Here is a 22,901-nt window from a genome sequence, read left to right as displayed (position 1 = left end):
CCTTATCCCCACCACACCCCCCAAGCAGAGTGGGGACTTCTCCAGAGACTTTGTAAGGGGGTGGGTGGGAGATTCGTTCCCCTCACCAGGGAAAGGCTCCAGCTCCTGAGGTGAGGTGGTAGGAGATGGCCGAGGGAGTATGGGAGGTTAGCAGAGACTCCTGGGGTTAGCTCTGCACCTCCAAGAGTGAAAAGCTCCCCTTCTTCTAGGTGCTGATTATTCCATTTCACTCAGACCTTTGCTTCATGCTCTGTCTCCCTGTAGTTTCTTGCCCTGTGGCAATTTGCTGTTTATTAGTGCTTCTGCTGAAGAGGGCCTGGGGCTGTGGAAGAAAGCAAACTTGAAATCTAGAGCACCTGTGTCTTCCAACCAAACTCACAGATACCAAATGAATGGGGTGGGGGGGGGGAGTTGAAACTAGTAGAAAAGACAAGGAATGCCAGGGATCTTCCAGTCTTCATACTCTCTCAGGTCAGAGTATAGTACATACCCTTGGAGGGAGATAGATGGGTGTAGTTATTGCAAGCTGCATGCCTCTGCTTTTCTCCTGCTGTTGCAAGAAACCAATTATTTCCAAACAATGAGTACCTCCAAGCCCAGATGGGTGTTACAAGAATGAACAGAGCACTCTCTATGGGCACCTGCTACAACTGTGGGTTGGTGGCACGTAAAGCCACGTTACTGTCCTTTACAGGGAAGCCCAGGCCTGTCTGGAGTGGGTCCTCACAGGCGTGAAGGACCTCAAGGCCTCCAGCCGCCCCCGCCCCGCCCCCCACCCCTGCCGCTGTTTTCGCACTTGGGCTTCGCGCTTCCTTGACACTTTCCTGTCTCTCGCTCTGCCGCGCCAGGTCGCGGCGCCTGCCTGGGCGTCTTCTCCAACTCCGGGTCACCTCGGGCTCCGTGGCCAGGGGAAGGGTGCAGGGGCTGACGGAGGAGGGGGCAGCCTGTGCGGAAACGCGCCCGAGCTGGCGATCGGAACATCACGTCTCTGGTGGCCTCACAAGTCCCCCGATATGTGCGTTGGGGTCTGACAACTGGCAGCGCTCCAGCCGCTGGTGTCCTCGTCACCACCACTGCCCTCCCTGGCAGCTGGGCGGGGGATGGGAGTGGGGGGCGGGGTAAGCCCTCGACTCCGGATTGACCTCGTCCCTATCTGGTCCCTCTCCTCCGATGGAGGCCTGGCGCTTTCCTTCCCATTTCCCTTGCTGGCTTTTTCTCGAGCTGTCTCTATTTCTGTCGCCAGGTCTCTTGATTCCCATTTCATCTTCTTTCTCTAGATTTGTGCTTTTCTCTCCCATCTTCCCCTCCCTCTTTTCTCTGGTCTCCGTCTTTAATTCCTCTCTGCTCTCTCTGCGTGTCTATTCCCTGCTGTTTTTCCCATAACCCTCCACCATTAATACTCAATATATTTGAATTTTTTATTGTCTGTCTTCCTCTTATAGAATGTAATCTCCTGGAAACAGAGTTTTCTCTATTTTGTTCCATGCTGAATCCGAGTGCCGGGAAAGTTCCTGGCACAGAGTAGGTGCTCAATGAATATGGAAAGGAGGAAGGGAGGAATGCATGAGTGATCCCGTCCCTCTCCGGCTTGCTAAGGCCCCTCTCACTCTCAGTTGCTGCCCCCTACTTTTTCTCTGTGCTCCTCTGGGCCTGCCTTCCCTTGTCTACCTCCCCCCCATTCTCTCCTTTCTCCTATTTCTGACTCTTTCCATAGCCCCCCTTCATTTTTTCTGGGTCCTAGTGTCTGCCTGGCTCTCTCCATCTTTTCAGGAGTTGTGGGTCTGGGCCCTCCGTGCTCCGGAGACGGTACACCCGGCACCCTTGTCCGTCTTTGCTCTTTGTTCCGGGGAGTCCCTAGGCCTCCCTTGCCAATCGCCACCGCCTCAGCGCCTAATCGGGTTCTTCAGTTTAACTCAACTTCCAAAATCCTGACTGCGCTCTGTGCCCGGAAATCCCTTCTTCCTGCAGATTCCGGAGTCCAGGGACTCCTGGGTTTCCCTAGGGGCAGCCTAGATTTGGGCAGATTTGTAGTTGGCCAGGGTGGGGCTGAGCATTGCAGATAAATGCTCTCCAGTAACCCAGACTGTGCTACTCTCTTGGTGTCCAGCCTGGACCTCAGTGACTTACTTTGTGAACTGGTGGTGACCCTGGGCACCTACTATGTGCCAGGAGACACATTCCCCTTTGAGGGGAGTGCTCCATTCTCCAACTGCCAGCAGCCCTGGGAGATGCCATTAGCAATCCCTTTTGTAGTTTTAATCATTCAACAAACATTTATTGAGCAACTACTGTGTGCCAGCCACAGTCGCGGCCCTCGTGGAGCTTACCTTCTGGGGTGTGTGTGGGGAGGGCTGTGTATAACCAACCACAGATAAATGAATTTATAACTCCAGGGAACATAAGGCCTGTGGATAAAGCAAATTAATATTCTATGTATTCCAAGAACATTTATGGAGTTCTTGTTATGGACTCGGTGTTGTCAGCACTGTAGTTTCTAAAAGTCTCTGCCAGGGAGGGAGTGGGGAGGACCCACAAGTAAACATATTGAGGCCCATGTCACCAAGAGAGATCCCAGAGGTGACAGTTTTGGTCCCCAAAGGGTAGAGGCCCTCCCCTCAGCTCAGAGTCTGCAGGCAAGGAGTCTCCATGGAGCTTGGACAGTGGGTACAGGAAGCTCCCGTTTGCTGCTGTTTTCATAAGGTTCTTGGGTGAGGAGGGAGAGAAGGAGCCAGGCTGGGAAGGGGGAAAGGGGCCTGTGCAAAGGCGTCAGCGTGGCCGCAGTGAGTTGAACGATCCGGGATCCGCAGCCTGCTGGCCCAAGTGCCCGGACTTTCGGGCGCCGCAGAGACTGGGTTTCAGTTCTGCCCTCTGCGGCCCCGGGACCTAAGGAGCGCCCTCCCCATTTAAAAAGTCGCTGGCATCCTTCCCGAATTTAATGAAAATGTGGGGCCTCGTTTTTGTTTTTCTTTCCCTTCCCACGGGCTGTTAGGTTATGAGACACGACCTGCTTTGTTTTAAATTGATTTTAATTTTTAAGTGTCGGGCGTATTCATTAAAGCAAATTTAGAAATATTTGAAAAACAAAATGCAGGTTTAAAAAAGTTTCATTATAGATATAAACTCAATATTAACTAGAGTGGAAAAAAGAACTGAGACTCAGGAATCTAGATTCAAGACCTGCTGCCGAGTGCACAGTCTTTGCCACCTGGGACAGGTGTCTTAACCTCTCCGGTCTCTGAGTTCCTGTTCCTATGAGACAGTAACACCTTCTCTTCCTCCCTCTCGCTCGTCGATGTTGTTTCCTCGAGAGAAAAAAAATGAAATCTGGGAGCGTTCTATAATCTTGAAATGACTATAAAATATTAGGAGCTGTGCCAAAAACTCCAATCCTCACAGCCCGAAGCACCAAGGAGGCGTTCGCCACGGTCTGTGAACGACATCATGGCTTCACTTTGCAACACCGAATAGTATTTTTAAAAACAAGACAGAATCGGAAAGCGTTGCTGCCTTTGCTCCGTTACATCTGCCAGCGGGTGATGATCACTTCCTGGGGTGCAGAGCTCGGTTCCCGGTGGGAGGGGGCAAGGGTCTCTAGGTCCCCGACGCCCTTCCCTCCCCGCCCCTCACAAAGAATTCTGGGTGTGGAACACCGGGCTCTAGGAGGGAAAGAAGGTCTCCGTAGCTTTGCAGCTTAATTCGTTCTGCATGTTTGCATCAGCTGAACGGCCCTGCTCCGCAATTTGGTTCTCCCAGCTCCGCCCGCTTGTGGGGGCGTGGGTTTGCCCTGGGAGCAAGGTGGGCCACACGAGCAAGGCCCGGGAGTCGCAGAGGGAGGAGGAAACGTATGGACCCGGTGGGGGAATTCGAGGGCCCTGTGGGGACCCGAGCCAGCCTACGTTCAGCGCGGGTCACTTTGCATGTCTTGTCATGAGCCCTGGCGCTCTAGTCCATAAGAAGCGTCTACATCTGGGAGGGATTCGTTATAAAGGGCGAGGGGAGACTCCTGTCGCCCCTCTGGTTCTCTCTCCCTATGGGGGTCTCTTGTTCCGATTAGAAGACTTTGGGGGCTCCGTGTTTCTTCAGACACGGTTGGTTTTCGGGTGGCTGTCCGCGGAGGCTGATGGCCGCAGGTTGCCAAACGGCTTACTAACCCAAATCTGAGATTGTGGCACCTGAGGTTGAGCTCCGTTTAAAATAAGCTGGCTCGGCTCCGGCTAGGAAATCCGGTTACCCCGTGAGGGTAGACCCTCGCTGGTGTCACCGTGAATTCCATCGCCCAGTTTATTAACCCTTTTGTTCAGGGAACTAGAGTTCAGCTTCCTCTGTACACTATGTCCAAACACAACTGTACCAGGGTTTGGACCAGCTCATGTCCGGGAGACCTTAGTGGAGCAAGAAAATGCAATCTATTCTTGTGTCCTGGGGAGATTAAAAAAAAATTTTTTTTAATTTACATTCATTTATTTTTGAGAAACAGAGTGTGAGCAGGGGAGGGGCAAAGAGAAAGGGAAACACAATCTGAAGCAGGCTCCAGGCTCCTAGCTGTCAGCACAGAGCCTACTCGGGGCTCAAACCCACGAACCCACGAACCCACGAACCCACGAACCCACGAACAGTGAGATCATGACCTGAGCCGCAGTCGGACGCTTAACCGACTGAGCCATCCAGGGGCCCCGGGGAGACTTTTTGTTTGTTTGTTTTTAAGAGTGCAGTACATCTAAATAATTCTTATTTGTCTAAAATCTCAGGACTTGACTCTTCATTAGACCCAGGCCCTTAGTAAAAAAAAAATTTGCAGTGTCAAATTTTCCCTCTTGACTATGGGAAAGAAAAGAAAAGAGAACGTGAGTGGTGTTGGGCCACCATCCCAGGCCAGCCCAGGGACATGTCCTTAAAAATAGCCAAGACTCCGAACCTCAAAGCACCCCCTCCCCTTCCCAGCGGCCTCCTGAGCTAGAGAGAAGCCTGGGAACTTAGCGGCAGCCGATAAACCTCCTCCAGCCGGCGGGCCAGCGAGGCCTTGAAATGCTCCCCGCTCCTGGCAACGCGCAGCGGCCGGCCGCGGGGGCTCCCGCCTTGTCCTAGAGAGGGGAGAGGGAGGGGGCCGGGCGAAAATGGAGGCAGGGAATGAGGCAAAATGAAACACCCCCAAAGGAACAGACCGCTAGCCAACCACCTTCTGGGCCATCCTTGAGCTGAGCCCTTTGGGGAGAAAATTTGGAGCACCGGGCCCAGAGAAAAAGGCCACCGGAAAGAGACACAAACTTCTCCATCCCAGGCGCATTCTTAGAATCAAGGAATCTTTCAAGATTCCCAGACCTCAGCACACCTGAAGAGCGCCAGCGGGGTGGGGGGGGGGGCGTGGGTAAAAGAGCTGTCATGTCCCTTGTCAGAAGATTCGCCCCCACCCCGCCCCACAGCCGTGAATCCGGGGTTCCTAGCAAGCGAGCGCTTAAGAAAAGCAGGCTTTTCTATCTAGGGTCTCACAACAGCCACAAAAAGCAGGCAGGGCCTGTTGTGCACCCTTCCTTCCCCCCCCCCCCCCCCCCCAGGAGACTGAAGGTCCGAGAGCTCTGGTGTGGGGGCAGTGATGTGGGAGGCTCGCCCCTGGGCACCCAGCTAATGTGAAACTCAGCACACATCCTGCGCTGCTGGAAGAAGTCTGCCTAGGAGTGGCCTGCGTCCTTGGCTTTGGTGAGGACGCTTGGATGGCCAGACGCTAAGCCCCAAGCCCAAGGCTTGTTGCTAAGAAAATTCACTGCCCAGGCCGAAGGCTCAGCGCTGAGGACCGCGTGTGGAAGGCAGCTCTGAGACCTAAGGCATCGCTGGAGCCACAAATCCCCACTGAGAAAAGAAAGGCCAGAACAACTTGCCGCTCGACTAGCCCAGACTTTTAACTCTCCAGAAAGCCCTCGTAGGCCAATGGGGATGTTGTTTCAGACTGCGCAGAGATCGAGCACCCTTCTCCACCATTCGGCTGAATATGCGTGCGCCCGCCGAGTGTCCTCCCCCAAACCGCCTCTCCCCAGCTCCAGCCTCCGGGGTCCTCAGAACACCCTCCCTCTTAAGTTCCTAGACACCTGGGATCTGCTGCGCCAAATTCTGCAGAGGCGCTGGCGAGGAGTTGAGGGAAGCTGGAGAAGGGTTCCTAAACACACCGCCCTAAGCTTCCGGGGCTCGAAGGGTCCTGGGCCAGCAGCTCCTAGGGGTGGGACGGGGAGGCGTGGGTGCGTCCAGCCGCAGCGCAGACCTTACGTCGCTCCGCCGGGCGCCTCAGTTTTCTCTCCTAGGCTCCGGCCCCTCTGGACCTCCGAACGTTGAGCTCAGGAAAGAGAACTCCCCGCGCAGCCGCGCTCAGTCCTTCCTCCGGGATTTTCCTGAGAATCCCCACGAGTTGGCCACGATCCCTGTGGGGTTTTCCTTCCAATCAGCCCTGCGTCCTACTCTCGTCCTCAGCGCTCAGGTTGCCCTCGCGCAGGCCAGGAATCCACCACTGATTACCAACAGCTGAAGCTGGCGTAGCCCCTTACCCTTCCTTCGCAGACGCACAAGTTTCGTGTAGGATGGTACCCCGGCCCCCTCCCGACCCCTCTAATCTGGTATGAAAAACCTGCTCTAGGGAAAGAAACTCGGCCTTAGTGGGGCGGGGTGGGGGGAGTTTAACCGAAAGGGTGAGAGCCACCGGCCGGGTGTTATCTGGGGCTGAAGGCTGCGGTAATCGATGGGTTATTTTTACGCGGTAATAGGGCCCTGTGATTGCTCTATTAACCTTTAGACCTGTCTGAGGGACTCTCCGGATCGCAGCCCCGCTGAGCTGGGGCCTCTAGGCACTGACGCCGACTACAGACTCAGGCCTGCCACCCTCCCCGCCCCCAGTCCTAGGGGGCTGAGCCTTGGAAGAGCCCTCTCGGCTGGGAAAGCCTGCTCCCGCTGGACTGCCAAGCCTCCCAGGACCCCGCCACGTCCCTAGGATTGGTGCAGCGGCGCCGAAAGCTGCTGGGAAAACGGAAAGATCTGAAGGGAAGAGGCCACAGGAGATGGGAAGCGTCGCCAGGAAGGGGTGCACGTTTTGCATAAATACATAAAACTGAGGGCTGGAGGGCCGCCTTGCGGACTCCCCAGGCTGCTGGGAAGGCGGAAGGGAAACTTTGGTCTCTGCGCTCTGACTTGAGTGGGCCAGTCCCAGGTTTGGTGTCTTTTCCACCGGCACTTCGGGGCTAGCAGGAACCCCGCTATCCATTACCTCCTGGAGACTCGCAGCTAGCCGGGCACCCCTGGTAACCCTGTGCTACACAGCCGATCAGGGGTCTCGCCCAAAAGGTCACCTTCCCGTCTATCAGCGCCGCCCCTTGCCCCGCGAGTCCTGGGCTGGGGCTGGACCAGGACCACCGGGAGGCGGGGTGGGGGGGTGGGGTGGAGGGAGGAGGTGGGGGGGGGGGACTCCTGAATAAAGCCGACCCTGGGCAAAACTGCAAACCGGATTGACCTCTGGCAGGGCGGTGGGTGAAGCCCTGCGCCCCGACCGGTGGCACTTTAGCATTTTCCGAGATCCGAGCGCCTGGACTTTGCCTGCTGGGGGAGTCTTTTGAACAGCCCCGAAGCCCGGCGCCGAGCGGAGGTGCAGCCTCTGCGGCGCACCCCCGCCCCCCGCCCTTGCACGTGACTCCCACAGGCCAGTCAGCGCTCGGGAGCTGGAGCGCAGGGGCGAGGGGACTAGCGCCGGGAGGTGGGGGACTCGGAGGCGGCCGGCACAGTGGCCGCGAGAGGCACCGCCGCTGCCAAAGCTCCCAGGGCGCTCAGGGGAGCGTGCGCCGGCCCTCCAAGAAGCTCAAGTCCCGCCAGGTACTGCGTTTTCTGTCTTCTCCTTGCTCTTTCCCACCGTTTGAGAAACCCAGAGCTCCTCCGCGCTTGTTTGCCTGGGAGTGGAGAGGTAACTAGTGGGTGGAAAGGAGACGTTGATCACTCCCTCCTCCCCAAACTGGCCAAAGCCCGCTTAACTTTTCGCTTTGGCTTAACAGCTTCTTTAAAGCAAAGTTAAGATTTGCGGGGAAAGCGGAGAGGGATATTCGAAGTGCTTTTGGATTTTTTGTGTGTGTGTGAACTTGAACGTTTTTAATCCCTGCCCCAGCGTATATATTCTCCAGCCCTTGTTTGCACCTCCCCAGGCCAGGGCCTGGATGGTGATGATGGCCGTGCGGAATCACACTGATCAACTGACCCGGGACAGGTCGCACGGAGGGACTCAGGCGAGGAGTGTCGCCGGTCGGTGACTCCGGGGACTCAGAGTGGCTGTGGGAGGCTGCGTAACTGGGCCTTGGGCCCCGGGGAGGCGCTTCGAAGCCGGGAATGGCTACTTAGCGCCCGGACGTTTTATGCCCTTCTGGCTAGCCTTCTAGCCTTCCTGACTGGGGTCCAGAGAGTCAGAACGCCACCCACGAAGCTAACAACCCCACCCACCCACACTGCTTCTGGGTAAAAGTAGCTGAAGGCCGGAACCCGGGAGGAAGGCAGTGATGTTCCTCCGCTGGCCACGGTTAGCTGCCCGATCCACAGTATTATGTCCCTTGGCTTTGGGTTGGGGGGTCCTTCAGGTAGGAGGAGGGGGAACGAGGAGGCCTTTCGGTTGGGGAGCAGGGTGGAGGACCCAAGGCTGGAGGGATTTGGGGCCGCACGGATGGCTTTTCGGGGAAGGTTGGGGAAGCGCCGAAGGCAAGTATTTCCTGTGTTTCTCAGAAATGGAATGGACAGCCAAGAGCAGGTTTCAGGCTTTTAAAGTAGGGTTTCATTTGGGATAACGGAGTGGTGCCTCCTCCCCCCTCCTAAACTTCTGAGTCTCCACGTTCCCCAGCAGCGGACAGCTATATTACTGCTGGCTAGTGTGTGCGTTCGTGTGTGACAGTTTTCTGCGCAGCAGGCCGAGAGTGAAGGCGAGAGGCTGAGCCCAAAGAGCAGGAGTGACCTGTAAATAAACACAGACATTAGGGCAAGTTTTCGATTCTCCCACTATCAGAAATAGATCGGAAAAGGGCCGTGGGCTAAATCACGAAGAAAGCATCTCCTATTTGGTCTGTGAATTGGAGGTGAACCGAAATGAGTGATCTGGAGGAGAGTGAAAAATTGGGGATCAGGCCTGAGTCCCCATGATGAGGCCAGATCTCTTCTGCCATTCTCAGTAGCTCTCTCTGCTTCCTCCACGGCCAGACGCCTGAACCGAGGCTTAATAACAGAAGCAAGCAGAATTTCTTGTCTTTTCAGAAAGGTGTAGAGGGGTATTTTCTCCACCTTCTTTTGTTCAGTAATCCAATGCCCAGGTAATGTACCAGCCATTTTAAAAAGGCCGAGAATTTAGTAAAGATGAGTGTTAGATTTATGGCATTTTTAGCATTTACATTTTAAAGCTGGTAAATTAGCATCTGTGTGTAAGTTGGCTTGCAAAATTATAAATCTTCCTTCTCTGCAGTTATGTGAGAAAAAAGTATGATGTTATGCATTAGAACTACAGAAGTTGAGTATTACAGAAAATACAATGAAATAGGTGAACTATTTTATTTAAAAATTAAATCCTGAATATTTTATCAAGGTAAGCCTATGTGTTTACTTATTGAAGCGCACAGATTCCTATAAGTTACTAATTTTTTGCCTTCATTTTCAAAGAGTGAAGTTGGTGATTTCAGATAAAAAATTTTTTGTAATATTTTAGTTTTAAGTAATCTCTATACCCAACTGTGGGGCTCGAACTCACAACCCTGAGATCATGAGTTGCATGCTCTACTGGCCGAGCCAGCCATGTGCCCCTCAGATCAAATTTTTTGTATCTACCCTCTAGCCAAACTTCTTCCTGGAAGGAAATGTCCAACAAACCAATAATTTGTTGTATAGTTTTGAAAGCAAATAATAAACCATCTAGAAGTTGACATGTGACTATAGAATACAGTTCTATTAACTCCATTATCATTAGTGATGCTGCAAAGATGGTTAAAAGCATTATATAGGTATATCAGATGTAGTGTAGATTAGATTTTCAGAATTTTTTACAATAATTAAGATGACCATTCATTATAGTATGATTATATCTGAGGCATTGTCTTATGGTACATTAGAGATCTGTAATAATAATAACAATAGCCAACAATTATATAGAACTTTGTACCTGTTACAAGTTTTATAAAACCCTATTATACTTGCTTTACATATATTAGTTTACAATCCTTACAGTCCTCACCATGACTCCACAAGATAGGTACCTTTAACATTTGCATTTTTGCAAATGAGGAAACTGAGGCACAGAAGTTAAGTAATGTGTCTAAAGTCATTTATTCAGTAAGTGACAGAGCCTGGGTTTAGTATAATAAAGGTCAATTGATGTTTTTGTAATTCTGTGGCAATGAAAAAGAAACCAGTGTTAAAAAGTGGCTGTCTCTTAAGGAGACAAGCGGGAATGTAGTGGTCAGCCTCAAATCCCTGGAGACCCACGGATTCTGTCCCCCAGCTCCTTTAATTGTACTTTGATCTTTGGCAGGTTTCAAAACTTTACGATGCTTCGGTTCCCTCTTTTGTAAAATGAGGAGACACACTTTTATTTGAGGAGCTGTGGAGAAAAAAAAGACCTGAGACAGAGCAGGTGCTTCAGAACACTGAGCTCTTATTTTATCAGAAAAATTGCCTGAGAAAATAGAAACACAGGATACAAGGGCATAACCAAGCCCTACGAACTGTTCTTCCCCTTCAGTTTGTCATTGGTGTTCTGATTTCCCTCCACGGGTGGACCAGTGATTCTATATGGGAAAAAACCCATTCAGTGAATCTGAATGGTCCAGTGAGTAGTTCCACAAAGTGAATTGTACATTTCCCTCACTATTCCGGTTTTAATATCCAATCTGCAAAATCACTAAAATATAACTATTTGCCAGAAACAAATGTCTCGTCTGATTTGACTTCCATATGGTAGTGTGGATGGATAAGAGATTTCACAATCCTTTTCACAGAGATTTAGCAGACACTATGCTCATGTGTAAACATTTAGACTCTACCTCTAGTTTTAATAAAAAGATTGCAAACAAAATTTTCTTAAGTTGCTGGTTTTTTTAAAGTTTGTCATTGTGTTTCATGGGCAATCTAAAGTTTTTTCATGGCCAGGGACGCTTAGGGTTGGGTCAGGGAACAAAGATGAGCGATATTTCTTGGGTCCCAGGCATTCCGGCGAAAACTGAAACCCTTAAACTTATCTGTGACAAGAGTCTTTCCTGACAAGCAATACCAAAAAAAATTGACTAGGTCACAGTCAATAATTACATGTCTAATAACCGTGAAGCCCCACTTCTCTAAGGCTCCCCTGCCTAGGCTTCCCTGGGGCAGTCAGACCCCGCGGGCTGAGAAAAACAAAGACCGCAGCTTCCTTCGGAACTTCGTGGCCTCCAAGGCTGGGCGCCGAAAGTGGCGATTTCTTTGGTTTGCGGTGCGGGAGAAGCAGCCGAGCACAAGGAAAGTGGGCTCCGGGTGAACTTGTGTCCCTTTTTGTCGTTCTTCTAGGACCGCGGCTGCGGCGAGGAGGACAGGAGCCAACCCAACCCTCCGCATCGGAGCCAGCCTACCGCACCCAGAGCCGGAGTCTGCGGGTGTCCTGAAGAGGGTGCGCAGCCACAGCCACCGGCGTGACCCGAAGGCCCGTGCCCCGTACCGGCGCCCAGGCACTACCCCGTGTCTTCTGCCACTCGTGTAGGCGCTCAGGACCTCTAGGCCCTGGGGTAGATCCCGCCCCTTCTCCAGCACCTCCGGGAAGAACCAAAAGTTCAATTTGGGATTTTCCTGTAAACAAGAGCCTAGAGTGTTTTGCTCGATGCTGGATTTAATACGTATATATTTTTGAGGGATTTGCATTTTTACTTTTGATTTTGGATCTTCATTTACGTGACAGCCGTCACCTGTATATTATTATTATTATTATTATTATTATTATTATTATTATTATTCTCTCCCCGCCTTGCGCCTTGACTCGCGAGTGAGAGAGAGGACTCGGAGGCGGAGAGCTCCCAGAGGCCATGTACCAGAGCTTGGCCATGGCCGCCAACCACGGCCCGCCTCCCGGGGCCTACGAGGCGGGCGGCCCTGGCGCCTTCATGCACAGCGCGGGCGCTGCCTCGTCTCCCGTCTACGTGCCCACGCCGCGGGTGCCCTCCTCGGTGCTGGGCCTGTCCTATCTCCAGGGCGGAGGCGGGAGTGCCGCGTCCGGAGCCACCTCTGGCGGCAGCTCCGGCGGGGCCCCGGCGGGCGCCGGGCCCGGAACCCAGCAGAGCAGCCCGGGCTGGAGCCAGGCGGGGGCCGAGGGAGCGGCCTACACGCCCCCGCCTGTGTCCCCGCGCTTCTCCTTCCCGGGAACCACCGGGTCCCTGGCCGCCGCCGCCGCCGCCGCAGCCGCCCGGGAAGCCGCGGCCTACAGCAGTGGTGGCGGAGCGGCGGGCGCGGGCCTCCCCGGCCGCGAGCAGTACGGGCGTGCGGGCTTCGCAGGCTCCTACTCCAGCCCCTACCCAGCCTACATGGCCGACGTGGGCGCGTCCTGGGCCGCGGCTGCCGCCGCCTCCGCCGGTCCCTTCGACAGCCCGGTGCTGCACAGCCTGCCCGGCAGGGCCAACCCCGCCGCTCGACACCCCAACCTCGGTGAGTACTGAGCGCAAGTACCCGGGCCCGTTGGCTCCCGGAACAGGCTGTCCCGAACACTGCTTGGGGGCGTTTAATTTTCCACAAGTGTGCGTATGGTGGGGAGCGGTGGGGAGGGGGCAGGATGCGTGAATTTCCAAGGAAAGGAAAGTGGAAGACAAGCTGGCGGCCGCGGCACGTTTGGTGGTGGTGAAGGTCACAGCCCCAAGAAGCCCATATTCTGTTAGGTGAGGGCAGGCCTGCTTCCTAAATGCTTTTCTGAAAGAGAGAGGACTGCAGGGTGCAGGGTCTGAGTGTGTCCCCAAGCAGCCCCGACGTCGGGTATGTCTGTGCGCCGTAGGTGAGCGCTGGCGGCCGACAGGCTCCACGAAGAGCTGGGAGGAGCAGCCCCGGCAGCCCTTGATGGACAGCACTAGCGGTCGCGGGGTTTCTGTTCGCATTTCCTCTCGGCCCTCCCTTAGGGTCCTCAGCAGGGAACTGATTACATTGGCTAGGGCCCAAGATCTTCTGGGCCATTTGGCGGCCCAGTTGGAAGATCCTTCGGAGTGGCAGATGATTTTCCTGTCGGGATTTCACACCTGGAACAAAGGAGGGACTGGAGCAGCGGAGATGGGTTGAACGGAGGCTAGCACCTTGTGGGTGCCTCGGGGCCACGGCGTTCTGTGCACTTATTGTGCACTGCGGCTGGTATGCCCCCGCGCTTGTGAGGGGTGTACTGAAAGCGCATGCCTGGTCAGCGTCCAGGAACTCGGGAAGCGCAGAGGGGCTTCTTTGTAAGACCTGACTTAAATAGACACTTTGCAGCAGCTTCCGTAAGTGGAGCGTCCTCTTGTTCGGAGGGCCGGGGTTAGAAATAATCTAACGGGCACGACTGAATATTTCCTGTGAATGTCAGACCCGGCAAGGACGGCAAGCCTGTGCTACCCCGCTCCGATTTACAGTTGAACAAAATGAAGCCTGAGAAAAGGTCCGGGTGCTTTGCGCTGGGAGAGAAAAGGAAGTGGCAACCACTAGTTCAAAATGGAAAAAAACAAAACAACACCTCTGGTCTTGTCGAATTTCAGGAAGGGACAGGATCGGGTTGGTTGGAGATGGCTTCTGGCGGGGAGGTGAAGTCCAGACCCGAGAAACAAAGTTAACGTTTACTGACTACCTACTAAGTGCTAAATCTTTTCGCATTTGTTCTCACTTTGAAGAGTAAAGCCTGTCCCTCCCAGGTTTCCAGTCTTAAGCTGGCTCCGAGAAGGGTCCCGGCTTTGAAGAGTTTTTTAAATTATCCTCTGACCCTGGGTGGCCAGGGAAGGTCCCCAGGGGGGTGCAGCCAAATACACATCCCAGGTAAACTGATTAACCGTGGAAGTGGCGCCGGGGCTGGGTCTATAGCTCCTAGTTTCCCCCTCCCCCTCTCAGGGGAGCCAGACGGCACCCCCTGGGGGAGGAGGGGCAACTGGCTCCGGAGCCTTTCGGGAGGCGCAGAGTGAGATAGCCGGCCTGAAGTATCTCCATACAATGGCAGCTCGAGGTGGGCGTGTTGGGGAGGGGGTGGGGCGCTGTGGCCCCGCGTTCTCGAACTCTTGCGTTCTCTCTGAAACTCTAAGAGCGCACTGTACCCACTGTATGCTAGCCAGTTTGACAATAAATTATATTAGAAATAAAACTTTCTTTAGAACTTATGTTTTAAAACAGGGAGAAATGGTCCCTCCCCATAGTTCTGCTTTTTGAACTTGTGGGAGGGAGTGGAGAGGTTGCTTTCTAACCCCTATCACCTGGAGTCAAAAGACAAAGATGGAGGATGCTTTTCTGATCAGGAGAGTTACAACCGCAACAATGTTAAAAATACACACACACACACACACACACACACACACACACACACACACTGTGTGAATGCACACAGTACTTAAATTCTAAAATGTAACCCATACCAGCTAGGAAGGTGCTGAAGTCAGTAATGTTTCCCAAATTAAAGGATCAACAAATGGTAAGCTGACCTCCACGGAGCACCTCATCATGGAGAAGTGTGGCCTGTCTTCCCAGTACTCTGCTCTGTGCCATTGGTTCAGGAGGTCCCACCTGAAGACAGCCCTTGGGTCTGGCCTAGCAGCTGGATTGGCTCGCCTGGACAGAGCCAAGTGTGTTAAATGGTCAAGTCAGGAAAGCTTCCCTGTTATCTTTGTGAGGGAACATGAGGCATGCAGAGCATGTTGGCATGCACGTCTTCAGCGTGTTCTGCAGGTGGCACTTACATAAAAGCCAGCTAAGTTAAAAGCAGTGCATGTAAATAAATATGCTTTTTATATATGTCCCTCCTATCACATGGACCCTCCTGTAAATGCCTGGTAGCTGTCTCAAGGACCAACACTGGCACATTAGCTGATGCTGAGTGATAGGAGCATGGTGATAAGTGATTACTGATTCCATGAGATTTATCGAGAGCTTGCTGTATGGAGCTGCCATTGGACTCTCAAACGGTAATACAGTGTGGTGGTATGGGACAGGCAAGCCTGGATTCCATTCCAGGTACCCTTGTGATCCTGGGCAAGTTACTTACCTCTCAGTTTCCTCTCTTGTTCTATAAAATGTGATAATCATAACTGCTTTCGGTGTTGTCTTAAATTCGAAAAATAAGGCAGTGTTTGTGAAGTAGTTGGTTTTGGCTCCTCATAAGTGATGGCTATTTTATTAAATAGCTACTCACTATCATGCAGAGGGATGTATTTTTCTGATTTTCTTAGGACTGAGGGGTTTCCCAGGACTTGGGATTTTTAGTGCTAAACCTAGGACAGTCCCCAATAAATGGGGATGGTTGGTCACCCTAAAGACATGAAAATGGGTAAATGACCCAGTAACATGCTGCAGGAATGAGCTGAGAGAAAAGGAGAGAAGACAGAAGTGGTTCTTTCTTCTGTCTAGGAATCTGGAAGTCTTCACCCAAGTGGTGCCATCTGCATTTGGTCTGGAAGGGTAAATAGGAGTTTGCCAGGAAAAGCCAGGCACCTGCTTTTTGAAAAAAAAGGAAAAAAGTTATACCCTCATTTGCCATCACATTTTGTGGTACCATGAAATGACCCAACACAGCTTGGTTTTTGTGTAAATAATATATTTACGACCAGAGGTAAAACCACAGAGACTAACTCACTCTTCACCTCAGAAACTGCTTTCAATTTCAATGAAGAGAACTAAGAGAACAGCTTTATTTTTTTCATGAGGTATTAATTGCCTCAGTTTTAATAAGAGTTAGTATCTTATGTTGGTTACTGGAAAAGACAAAAATCAAAGTGATGAAAGCTACCAAGGGCCTCAATAAAGACCTGCACTTAGGTTGAAAGGAATTATTCTGCCTTGACGGCAATGTATATGAACTTCAATTCATTCCAAGTTCAATATGAACCTGACCCTGAAACAATTGTTGAAATCATTAATGAGGCTGCATTAATGGAATTATGTGACCTTACTGAGGGCAGGTACAGAGTCTTACTCATATTTAAGTGCCAGGCACATGCTGAGCACTTGGCAAATATTTATTTGAGTAGAGATCTAGGAGGTACTCACCACAGTACTCAGCCCAGGTCAACACACACACACACACTCAGTGGCTGCTTCAGAGGTCCATTGGAGAGCCTCTGGGTACAGTGAGCAGGGTGGGAGAGGGTTCTGCAACCCTTGTGACCACCTGCGCGCTCCCCCCCCCACCCAGAACTGTTTAGGGAGGAGAAGTCACAGGGTGGTTGAGAGAGAGAGAAGGACCGTGTAAAAAAACCTAAAAGGTACTTTAACGTTTAAAGGCCTTTTATTTAACGTTGTGTTCCTCCAGGCGAGCGGACATTAGGTTTGGCAAGAACACTTTTTCACACGTGATTGTAGTTGTTGAAATGGAATATGGAATCTGGAATATGACTTATCTTAATAACACCCCCTGGGCACTGAAAGGGCTTAAGGAGGTATGGTGTTGCCATCTGCCAGTGGAGCTGGGCAGGGAATTTCTTGCATTTCAAGGGCTAGGGTCCATTGTTTGTGTGCACATGAAATGGCTAGAGCAGGTAAGATGACTGTCTCCTTTTAAAGAACCCAATGAGGGTAGTTACGCAGGTGTATCAATTTTTCAAAACTCAGGATGGAAATGTACTATTCAAATGAGCATGGGGGCGCCCAGCTGGCTCAGTGGGAAGAGTCTGTGACTCTTGATCTTGGGGTTGTGGGTTTGAGCCCCATGTGTGATGCAGAGGTTGTTTAAAAATAAAATCTTTAAAAAAAAAATTAAAAAGCAGGAGTACTTTTTTGTATGTACATTATACCACAATAAAGTTGACTTTTATATTAATGCTTGCAAATATTTAAGGCAGAAAGGGGACAATGGGAATTATGTGTAAATATGCGATGAAGCAAATAGATTGTGGTAGATGTTACTGGAAAGCTGTGAAAATATGTTTTATTATGAAATAATTCCTTTGGGTAATAAAGAAACACGCAATTATAATATTATCAAAGGATCTCAAAATTGTTAAATAATTTTAAGGGTTAAAAAAATAACACAGTGAAAAAATGTATATCACCCAGTGTTACCCGAATGGTTTCTTTAAAAGCTTTGCCTCATTTGTGGTGTTTCGAGAGTTTGTTTATTATATAGGTTGGTAGGAAACTCTAAAGTGTTTTCTGGATCTTCTGGGGACTGCTTATCAATTAAGCCAGTTTCTTTCAGAGCCAGTTCATTTATGTAGGGAACTTTGTGAGATCAACTCTTAAGTAAGCTTGTTTGGCCACAGAATGATTTGTCAGTCTTTGAGAAAACCAAAGTTGTTTAACTTTCCGGTTACCACCCTGAGCAGGTCAGTCCGAGTTGGGGCTGGTCTGTGGTGCTAGATTGAGGACCAATTAAATGGGGAAGGTGTGTGTGGGGTGGCCAGGGGTGTGTCACTGCTTCCAGTGAGATCTGTCACCTGCCCAATTGTGTCCCATCAAAAGGTCAGGCCACATTTGCTAGGCACTTTCTTTCTAAGCACTCAGGTGGAATGATGCACAGGAGACAGTTTTAGATAACACTTTCTTCTGTATCCTTTCCTTTTTTTTTTTTTAAACTCTAATGAGCTAAGAAAACAAACATACTCAGAGGTGTAGGGAAACAGGAACTCTGATACCTGTGGGTGGGAGTGTAAATTGGTACAACCTTTCTGGAGAGCCCTTGATGGTATCCAACAAATTACAAAGTAGATACCCTTGACCCAGAAATTTAATTTCTAGGAATTTATTCTGCAAATGTACCGGCACAGTTACAGCCCTGTTTGTAATAACAGAAATTGGAAATAACCTAAATGTGCATTATCAGGGGAGTGTTTGTATACATACTGTATGTGCAAACAATAGGATATCACGTAGGCTTTAAAAATTAGGAAATTCATTATGTAATGGTAATAGAGTTGTCTCCAAGAGAAGTACAGGATATGTATATTGCATGTTACTTGTGTAAAAAAAAAAAAAAAAAAAAGAGAGGGGGGAAGAGGTGCCTGAGTGGCTTATTCAGTTAAGTGTCTGACTTTGGCTCAGGTCATGATCTCATGGTTTGTGGGGTTGAGCCCCACACTGGGCTCTGTGCTGACAGCTCAGTGCCTGAGCCTGTTTCATATTCTCTGTCTCCCTCTCACTCTACCCCCCCCCCCTCAAAAATAAACAAACATTAAAAAGAGAAGAAAGGAGTGTATGCATTTGAACATATTTAATTTATCTTTGGAAATATTTGCAAGGAATTTGTAACGTCATTTGCCCATGGAAGGGATAACTGGGTAGGTGAAAGATAAGGGTGGGGAAAGCATTTTTACCACATATGCCTTAGAGCCTTTTGAATTTTTAACCAACTTAACCACTTTTTAATAGTCACTTCTATGCTTCTTTATTAGCCATTTAAATAATAAGAAAATATATTTAAAACATAGGGAAGTTAAAAAAATATAGGGAGGTTAAGGTTAAGTTTCATTTTATTTTTTATTATTAAAAAATGTTTTAATGTTTATTTTTGGAGAGATAGAGAGACAGAACCCGAGTGGGGGAGGAGCAGAGAGAGAGGGAGACACAGAATCCGAAGCAGGCTCCAGGCTCTGGGCTGCCAGCACACGGCCCTATCTATGTGAGGCTCGAACCCATGAACTGTGAGATCATCACCTGAGCCAAAGTCAGATGCTTAACGGACTGAGCCACCCAGGCATCCCTAGTTTTATTTCATTTTATTCTTTACCGTCTTAGCCATTTTTAAGTATACAGTTCAGTAGCGTTAAGTGTATTCACATCATTGTGAAACAGGTTTTCAGTGAAAACACTTTTCATTTTGCAAAACTGAAACTCTAAACCAATTAAACAACAGCTTTCTATTTCCTCTTCCCCAGCCCCTGGTAACTGCCATTTTAGTTTTTGTCTGTATGAATTTGACTACTTTAGGTACCTCATATAAGTGAAATAATATAGTATTCATCTTTTTATGGTTGATTACACTTGGCATAATGTCCTCAAGGTTCATCCATGTTGTAACATGTCATATGGTTTCCTTCCTTTCTAACACTGAATGATGTATATATCACATTTTTCAATCCATTCATCCACCATGGACACTTGAGTTGTTTCCCTCACTTGTGAATAATGTTGCTGTGAATACTGATGTGAAAATGAACCTTTTGAATTTTGAGCCATGTGAATATATTACCAATTAAAACATATTAAACCAGTTATTAAAGAGACATACAGCATTCATGAATTAACTTCCTGAGAGTCTCTCTCCCTCTTTTTGTCTAAAACAGGGTTCTATATTTAGAGTTATGGATGTCCAGGAAAAGTACTTTATGATATAAATTGTTGTTTATTGAATTTAGCTTTTGGTTTTTGCTCATCCAACAGGAGATTGCTTTACTGAAGGGACAAAAAAAAAAGCTTATTCCACTCTCAGTAATGTCTCTTGGTAGCAAATCTCAGCAATTGTCAGGCTGGCCTTGGGGGCACATACATAGGTGCTCTTGGCTGGTATGGTAGTTCTCCCTCAGGTTATCTTGGGACTAGAACCAGAAACAACCTTGGCAGTGATAGGGATTATGTTAGAAAAATAAATTACCTTCCCCCCCAGGCAAGGTAAGTCTTTTAACCAATTCTTTTCTGCCTGTCCTTTTAAGGAGATTGAGTTGTTCTGAATTTAGATCTGAAGCCAGTTGCAAATGCATGCTGCTTTTGTTTGCATACGGAAGAGGAAGGTGTGCTGGTTTTTCCATTGCCTTGCTCTTAGCAAAGGGCAATTCTTGCTGGCCTCTGGATACTGCTACTTTAAGAACTTGAAGGGGCCTTTTTGACACCTGAAAGTATTTGTCTGCTGGTGACTTTTTTGGTCTGCTCATCCTGAATAAGGTGCGGGTGATAAAGCCCTCTCGTGGTTTGGGAATAGGTATCGCTCTGTTCTATTGACCTTCCAAGGACCATGACCTGGGCTCATGTAACACATTCCATGAAGGATTATTTAAACATTTTATTGGCTATCTATATAGCTATTTCTTTGTCTCCTTCTAAAGAAAGTAGAGAAGATAATATGAGTGGGATTATAATAGGAATGGCCTCTGATCTCTTTTAATTTGTACAAAATAAATTTACAAGTTTGGATACATTAATGTTTGGAAACTAGTTAACTTTTTAGGGACAGTAGCTTATGTCTTGTGCTACATATATGCCTGTAATCTTGCACTATATAAATGCAATTTATGGATAGTGAGTTGGATCCTTTATCAAGGGTAAATGGGGAAGTTGTGATAGGGACTTTTAAGTCCTTGAGAGGGCAGACATAATCTCCATTTTGCAGAAGAGGTAACTGATCCTCAGAAAAATGAAGTAATCTGCCCAAGTTCCCCATAGTAGTAAGCAACAGTTCTGGCTTAGAATTCAGGTAAGTCCCACTTCCAGGACTTCCATGTTTTCCTTTCATTTACCTCTTGCATTTGTCAAGATGAGGGCGCTTATCCCTTCAGGACGAGAAGGTGTGTTGTGTTTGAAGGACTCAGATGTTAGTATTTTCTGTGACTTGGTCTCCCCCTGCTCCCTCTCCCCAGTGTAGTTTTTCCTCAATGCTTCTCCAGGTACAACATCTTCTCTAGTGGCTTTCCATCTCATTCTGATACAGCCCACCTTGCACTTGTTAGGAACCCCTGCCTTGCATCAACTCCCTTTTCAGGCTCCTGATTCTCTTGTGCAGAGAATTGAAGAGACATTTCCCAGAATTCAGACCCTCCAAACTAGAGGATTCTCCTATTCTGGGGCAGGAGTGGGGATTGCTGGCTGCAAAAGAAGAGCAAAACCATATGGCTTTCTCAAAAATCCTTCCCCTTTTAGGGGAACCATCTCCAGAACCATCTCCATATTCCCTTTTCTCTGAAGATTCAAATGTATTTGTGGTAGGAGCAGAGAAAGGACAGGAGAAAAGCACTATAGTAATTATGTTTTTAGTGAAGATGAGAATAGGGGATAGGGGGATGGATGAGGACAGTGAATAAAACCTCAGGCTGGAAGAGCCCCATGGAGTTGGGCTGAGCTGAACACAGAAGCCGCCAGTGGAAGCCTTCTCATTTCTGGCAGGGGGCCTATGGTTTTATCTATTACTGCTCTGTAATCAGAATTAAGCCAGGATATTCAAGCCTCTTATCTGAATGAAGGGAATTTGGTTTTCTGGTCTTCAGCATTTTGCAGGAGTCCCAAAATTGACTTCATGGCTCAGAGTATCTTTTTTTCTGCCTAAGGAGGAATATAATCCAGACAGGTAAGCCATTCCATTCTTGTAAAGTCATTGAAGAGCTGTTCCAAGTGGATTGTGAGTTTTTCACTCTGTGTTGAATTGTCCCAGATATACTTTATTTTGGTGGATGAGAAATCAAGGAGATACCACCAGAATTCGGTGGATTGTTAAACCATAGGCGTTGGGATTTCCTAATTGCAGATCTTAAAGCTGAATTTGGTCCTTAAATTATTTTGGAATCTTCCCTTTTTCCTCCCGATTTAAAGCTCCATTTTTACTTCTAGAAATCCAGTCAAACTTTATCACCTCCATTCAGAATTGATCAATAGCCACTGGTGAGCAGGTTAATTATAATCGCAGAATAAACGCTGAAGTCTCAAAGTTCACTACTTTTGCAATGTTTCCAAACCCCTCGGGGACCGTGCCAAGAGACTCTCATTGACCCATTCAGAGCAGGTGTGGGAGTTTGAACCAGGGGCAGACAATCGGATCTGATTCAAGACAACTCAATTTGGTTTCTTATCTGCAGCTTTTCCTATCTTACGAGGTCTGTCATTGCAGATAAAAAAAAGTTCAGTCAATTGAGCTGGGAAATGGCAAGTTATGTTTTCTTCTGATAAAAGTTTTCTGGTTGTTGTTTTATCAGATCAGGTTGAAATTGTATGTTTCTGTCAAGGTCTGCAATGACCTTTTCAGATATTTTATCAGGTATTAGGTGGAGGAACCTTTTTTTTTTTTTTTTTTCTTTCTTTCTCTCTTCGACCTAGCAAAGAATGACCTGACTTCCAAGATCATAAATCAAACCTGGTAAAGAGAGGCAATAATACAAGTTACCCCTCGAAATTGACTAGGCGGGGAGAAAACAAACAACAAATAAAACCTTTCCCTAGCATACAGAAAGAACTTAACTTGACCCTAAATAAAGAATGTGGTTCTCACGGAATACACACTTAATAGGAAAATACAGCTGATTTGAAAAAAGCAAATTGTTTTCCAGGTCAAAGTTGGCCTCAGAAAAGCAAATAGTTTTGGTTTTGTTTTGTTTTTTTTTTTTTTTTTTTTTTTTTTCAAATAGTATCAGTAAAAATTATCCTTCTTTTATTAAACTCCATGTAATATGGAAAAATGAAAAACTCATATAAACCAGTGCACAAATAGTTTGTAATCTTAGCACCCAGAGATAACCACTGTTAGGCATTAATCCTTGACTTCTTAGTTACCATACATATGCAGGCATGTGTATACGTATATACTTAAACAGTCATAAAAGTTAGTGTTTAGTTATTCCAGCATTGAAAAAAGTTTTTAAAGATCAGTGATCCAGACTGACTCCTCAAGTCAGACCCCTGAAGTAGAGCAACAATGGGAAATTGGTAAAAAGAACCGCTAGCCAATCAAATGGGAGAGCTGTGTGTAAAAATTTAGTTTTTCAGTCTTCTGATTTTTGTGTATAATAAATGTGAGCAGTAGCTTTCAACCCATTTTTTTAGAAAGGGAA

General features: G+C 48.6%; 1 protein-coding gene across 4 annotated transcripts in view; it reads left to right on the top strand.

The window, feature by feature from the left end:
- Positions 1–22,901, top strand: part of GATA4 (GATA binding protein 4) — a 79,984-nt gene that overhangs the window by 18,938 nt on the left and 38,145 nt on the right. For 2 of the 4 annotated variants that reach the window (XM_060653731.3, XM_060653727.3), the window contains exons 1-2: positions 7,692–7,842; positions 11,530–12,654. In XM_060653731.3, coding sequence (XP_060509714.1) covers positions 12,039–12,654 — 616 coding nt within the window. In that variant the 5' untranslated portion in view covers positions 7,692–7,842; positions 11,530–12,038. Of the gene's footprint in view, positions 1–7,022; positions 7,187–7,691; positions 7,843–11,529; positions 12,655–22,901 lie in introns of those variants that run through there. The other 2 variants (XM_060653730.3, XM_060653728.3) reach the window with 2 other exon arrangements.

This window comes from Panthera onca, chromosome B1, assembly GCF_046562875.1.
Source record: "Panthera onca isolate mPanOnc1 chromosome B1, mPanOnc1 haplotype 2, whole genome shotgun sequence".
NCBI lineage: Eukaryota > Metazoa > Chordata > Mammalia > Carnivora > Felidae > Panthera > Panthera onca.
This window is presented reverse-complemented; position numbering and strand designations above follow the sequence as displayed.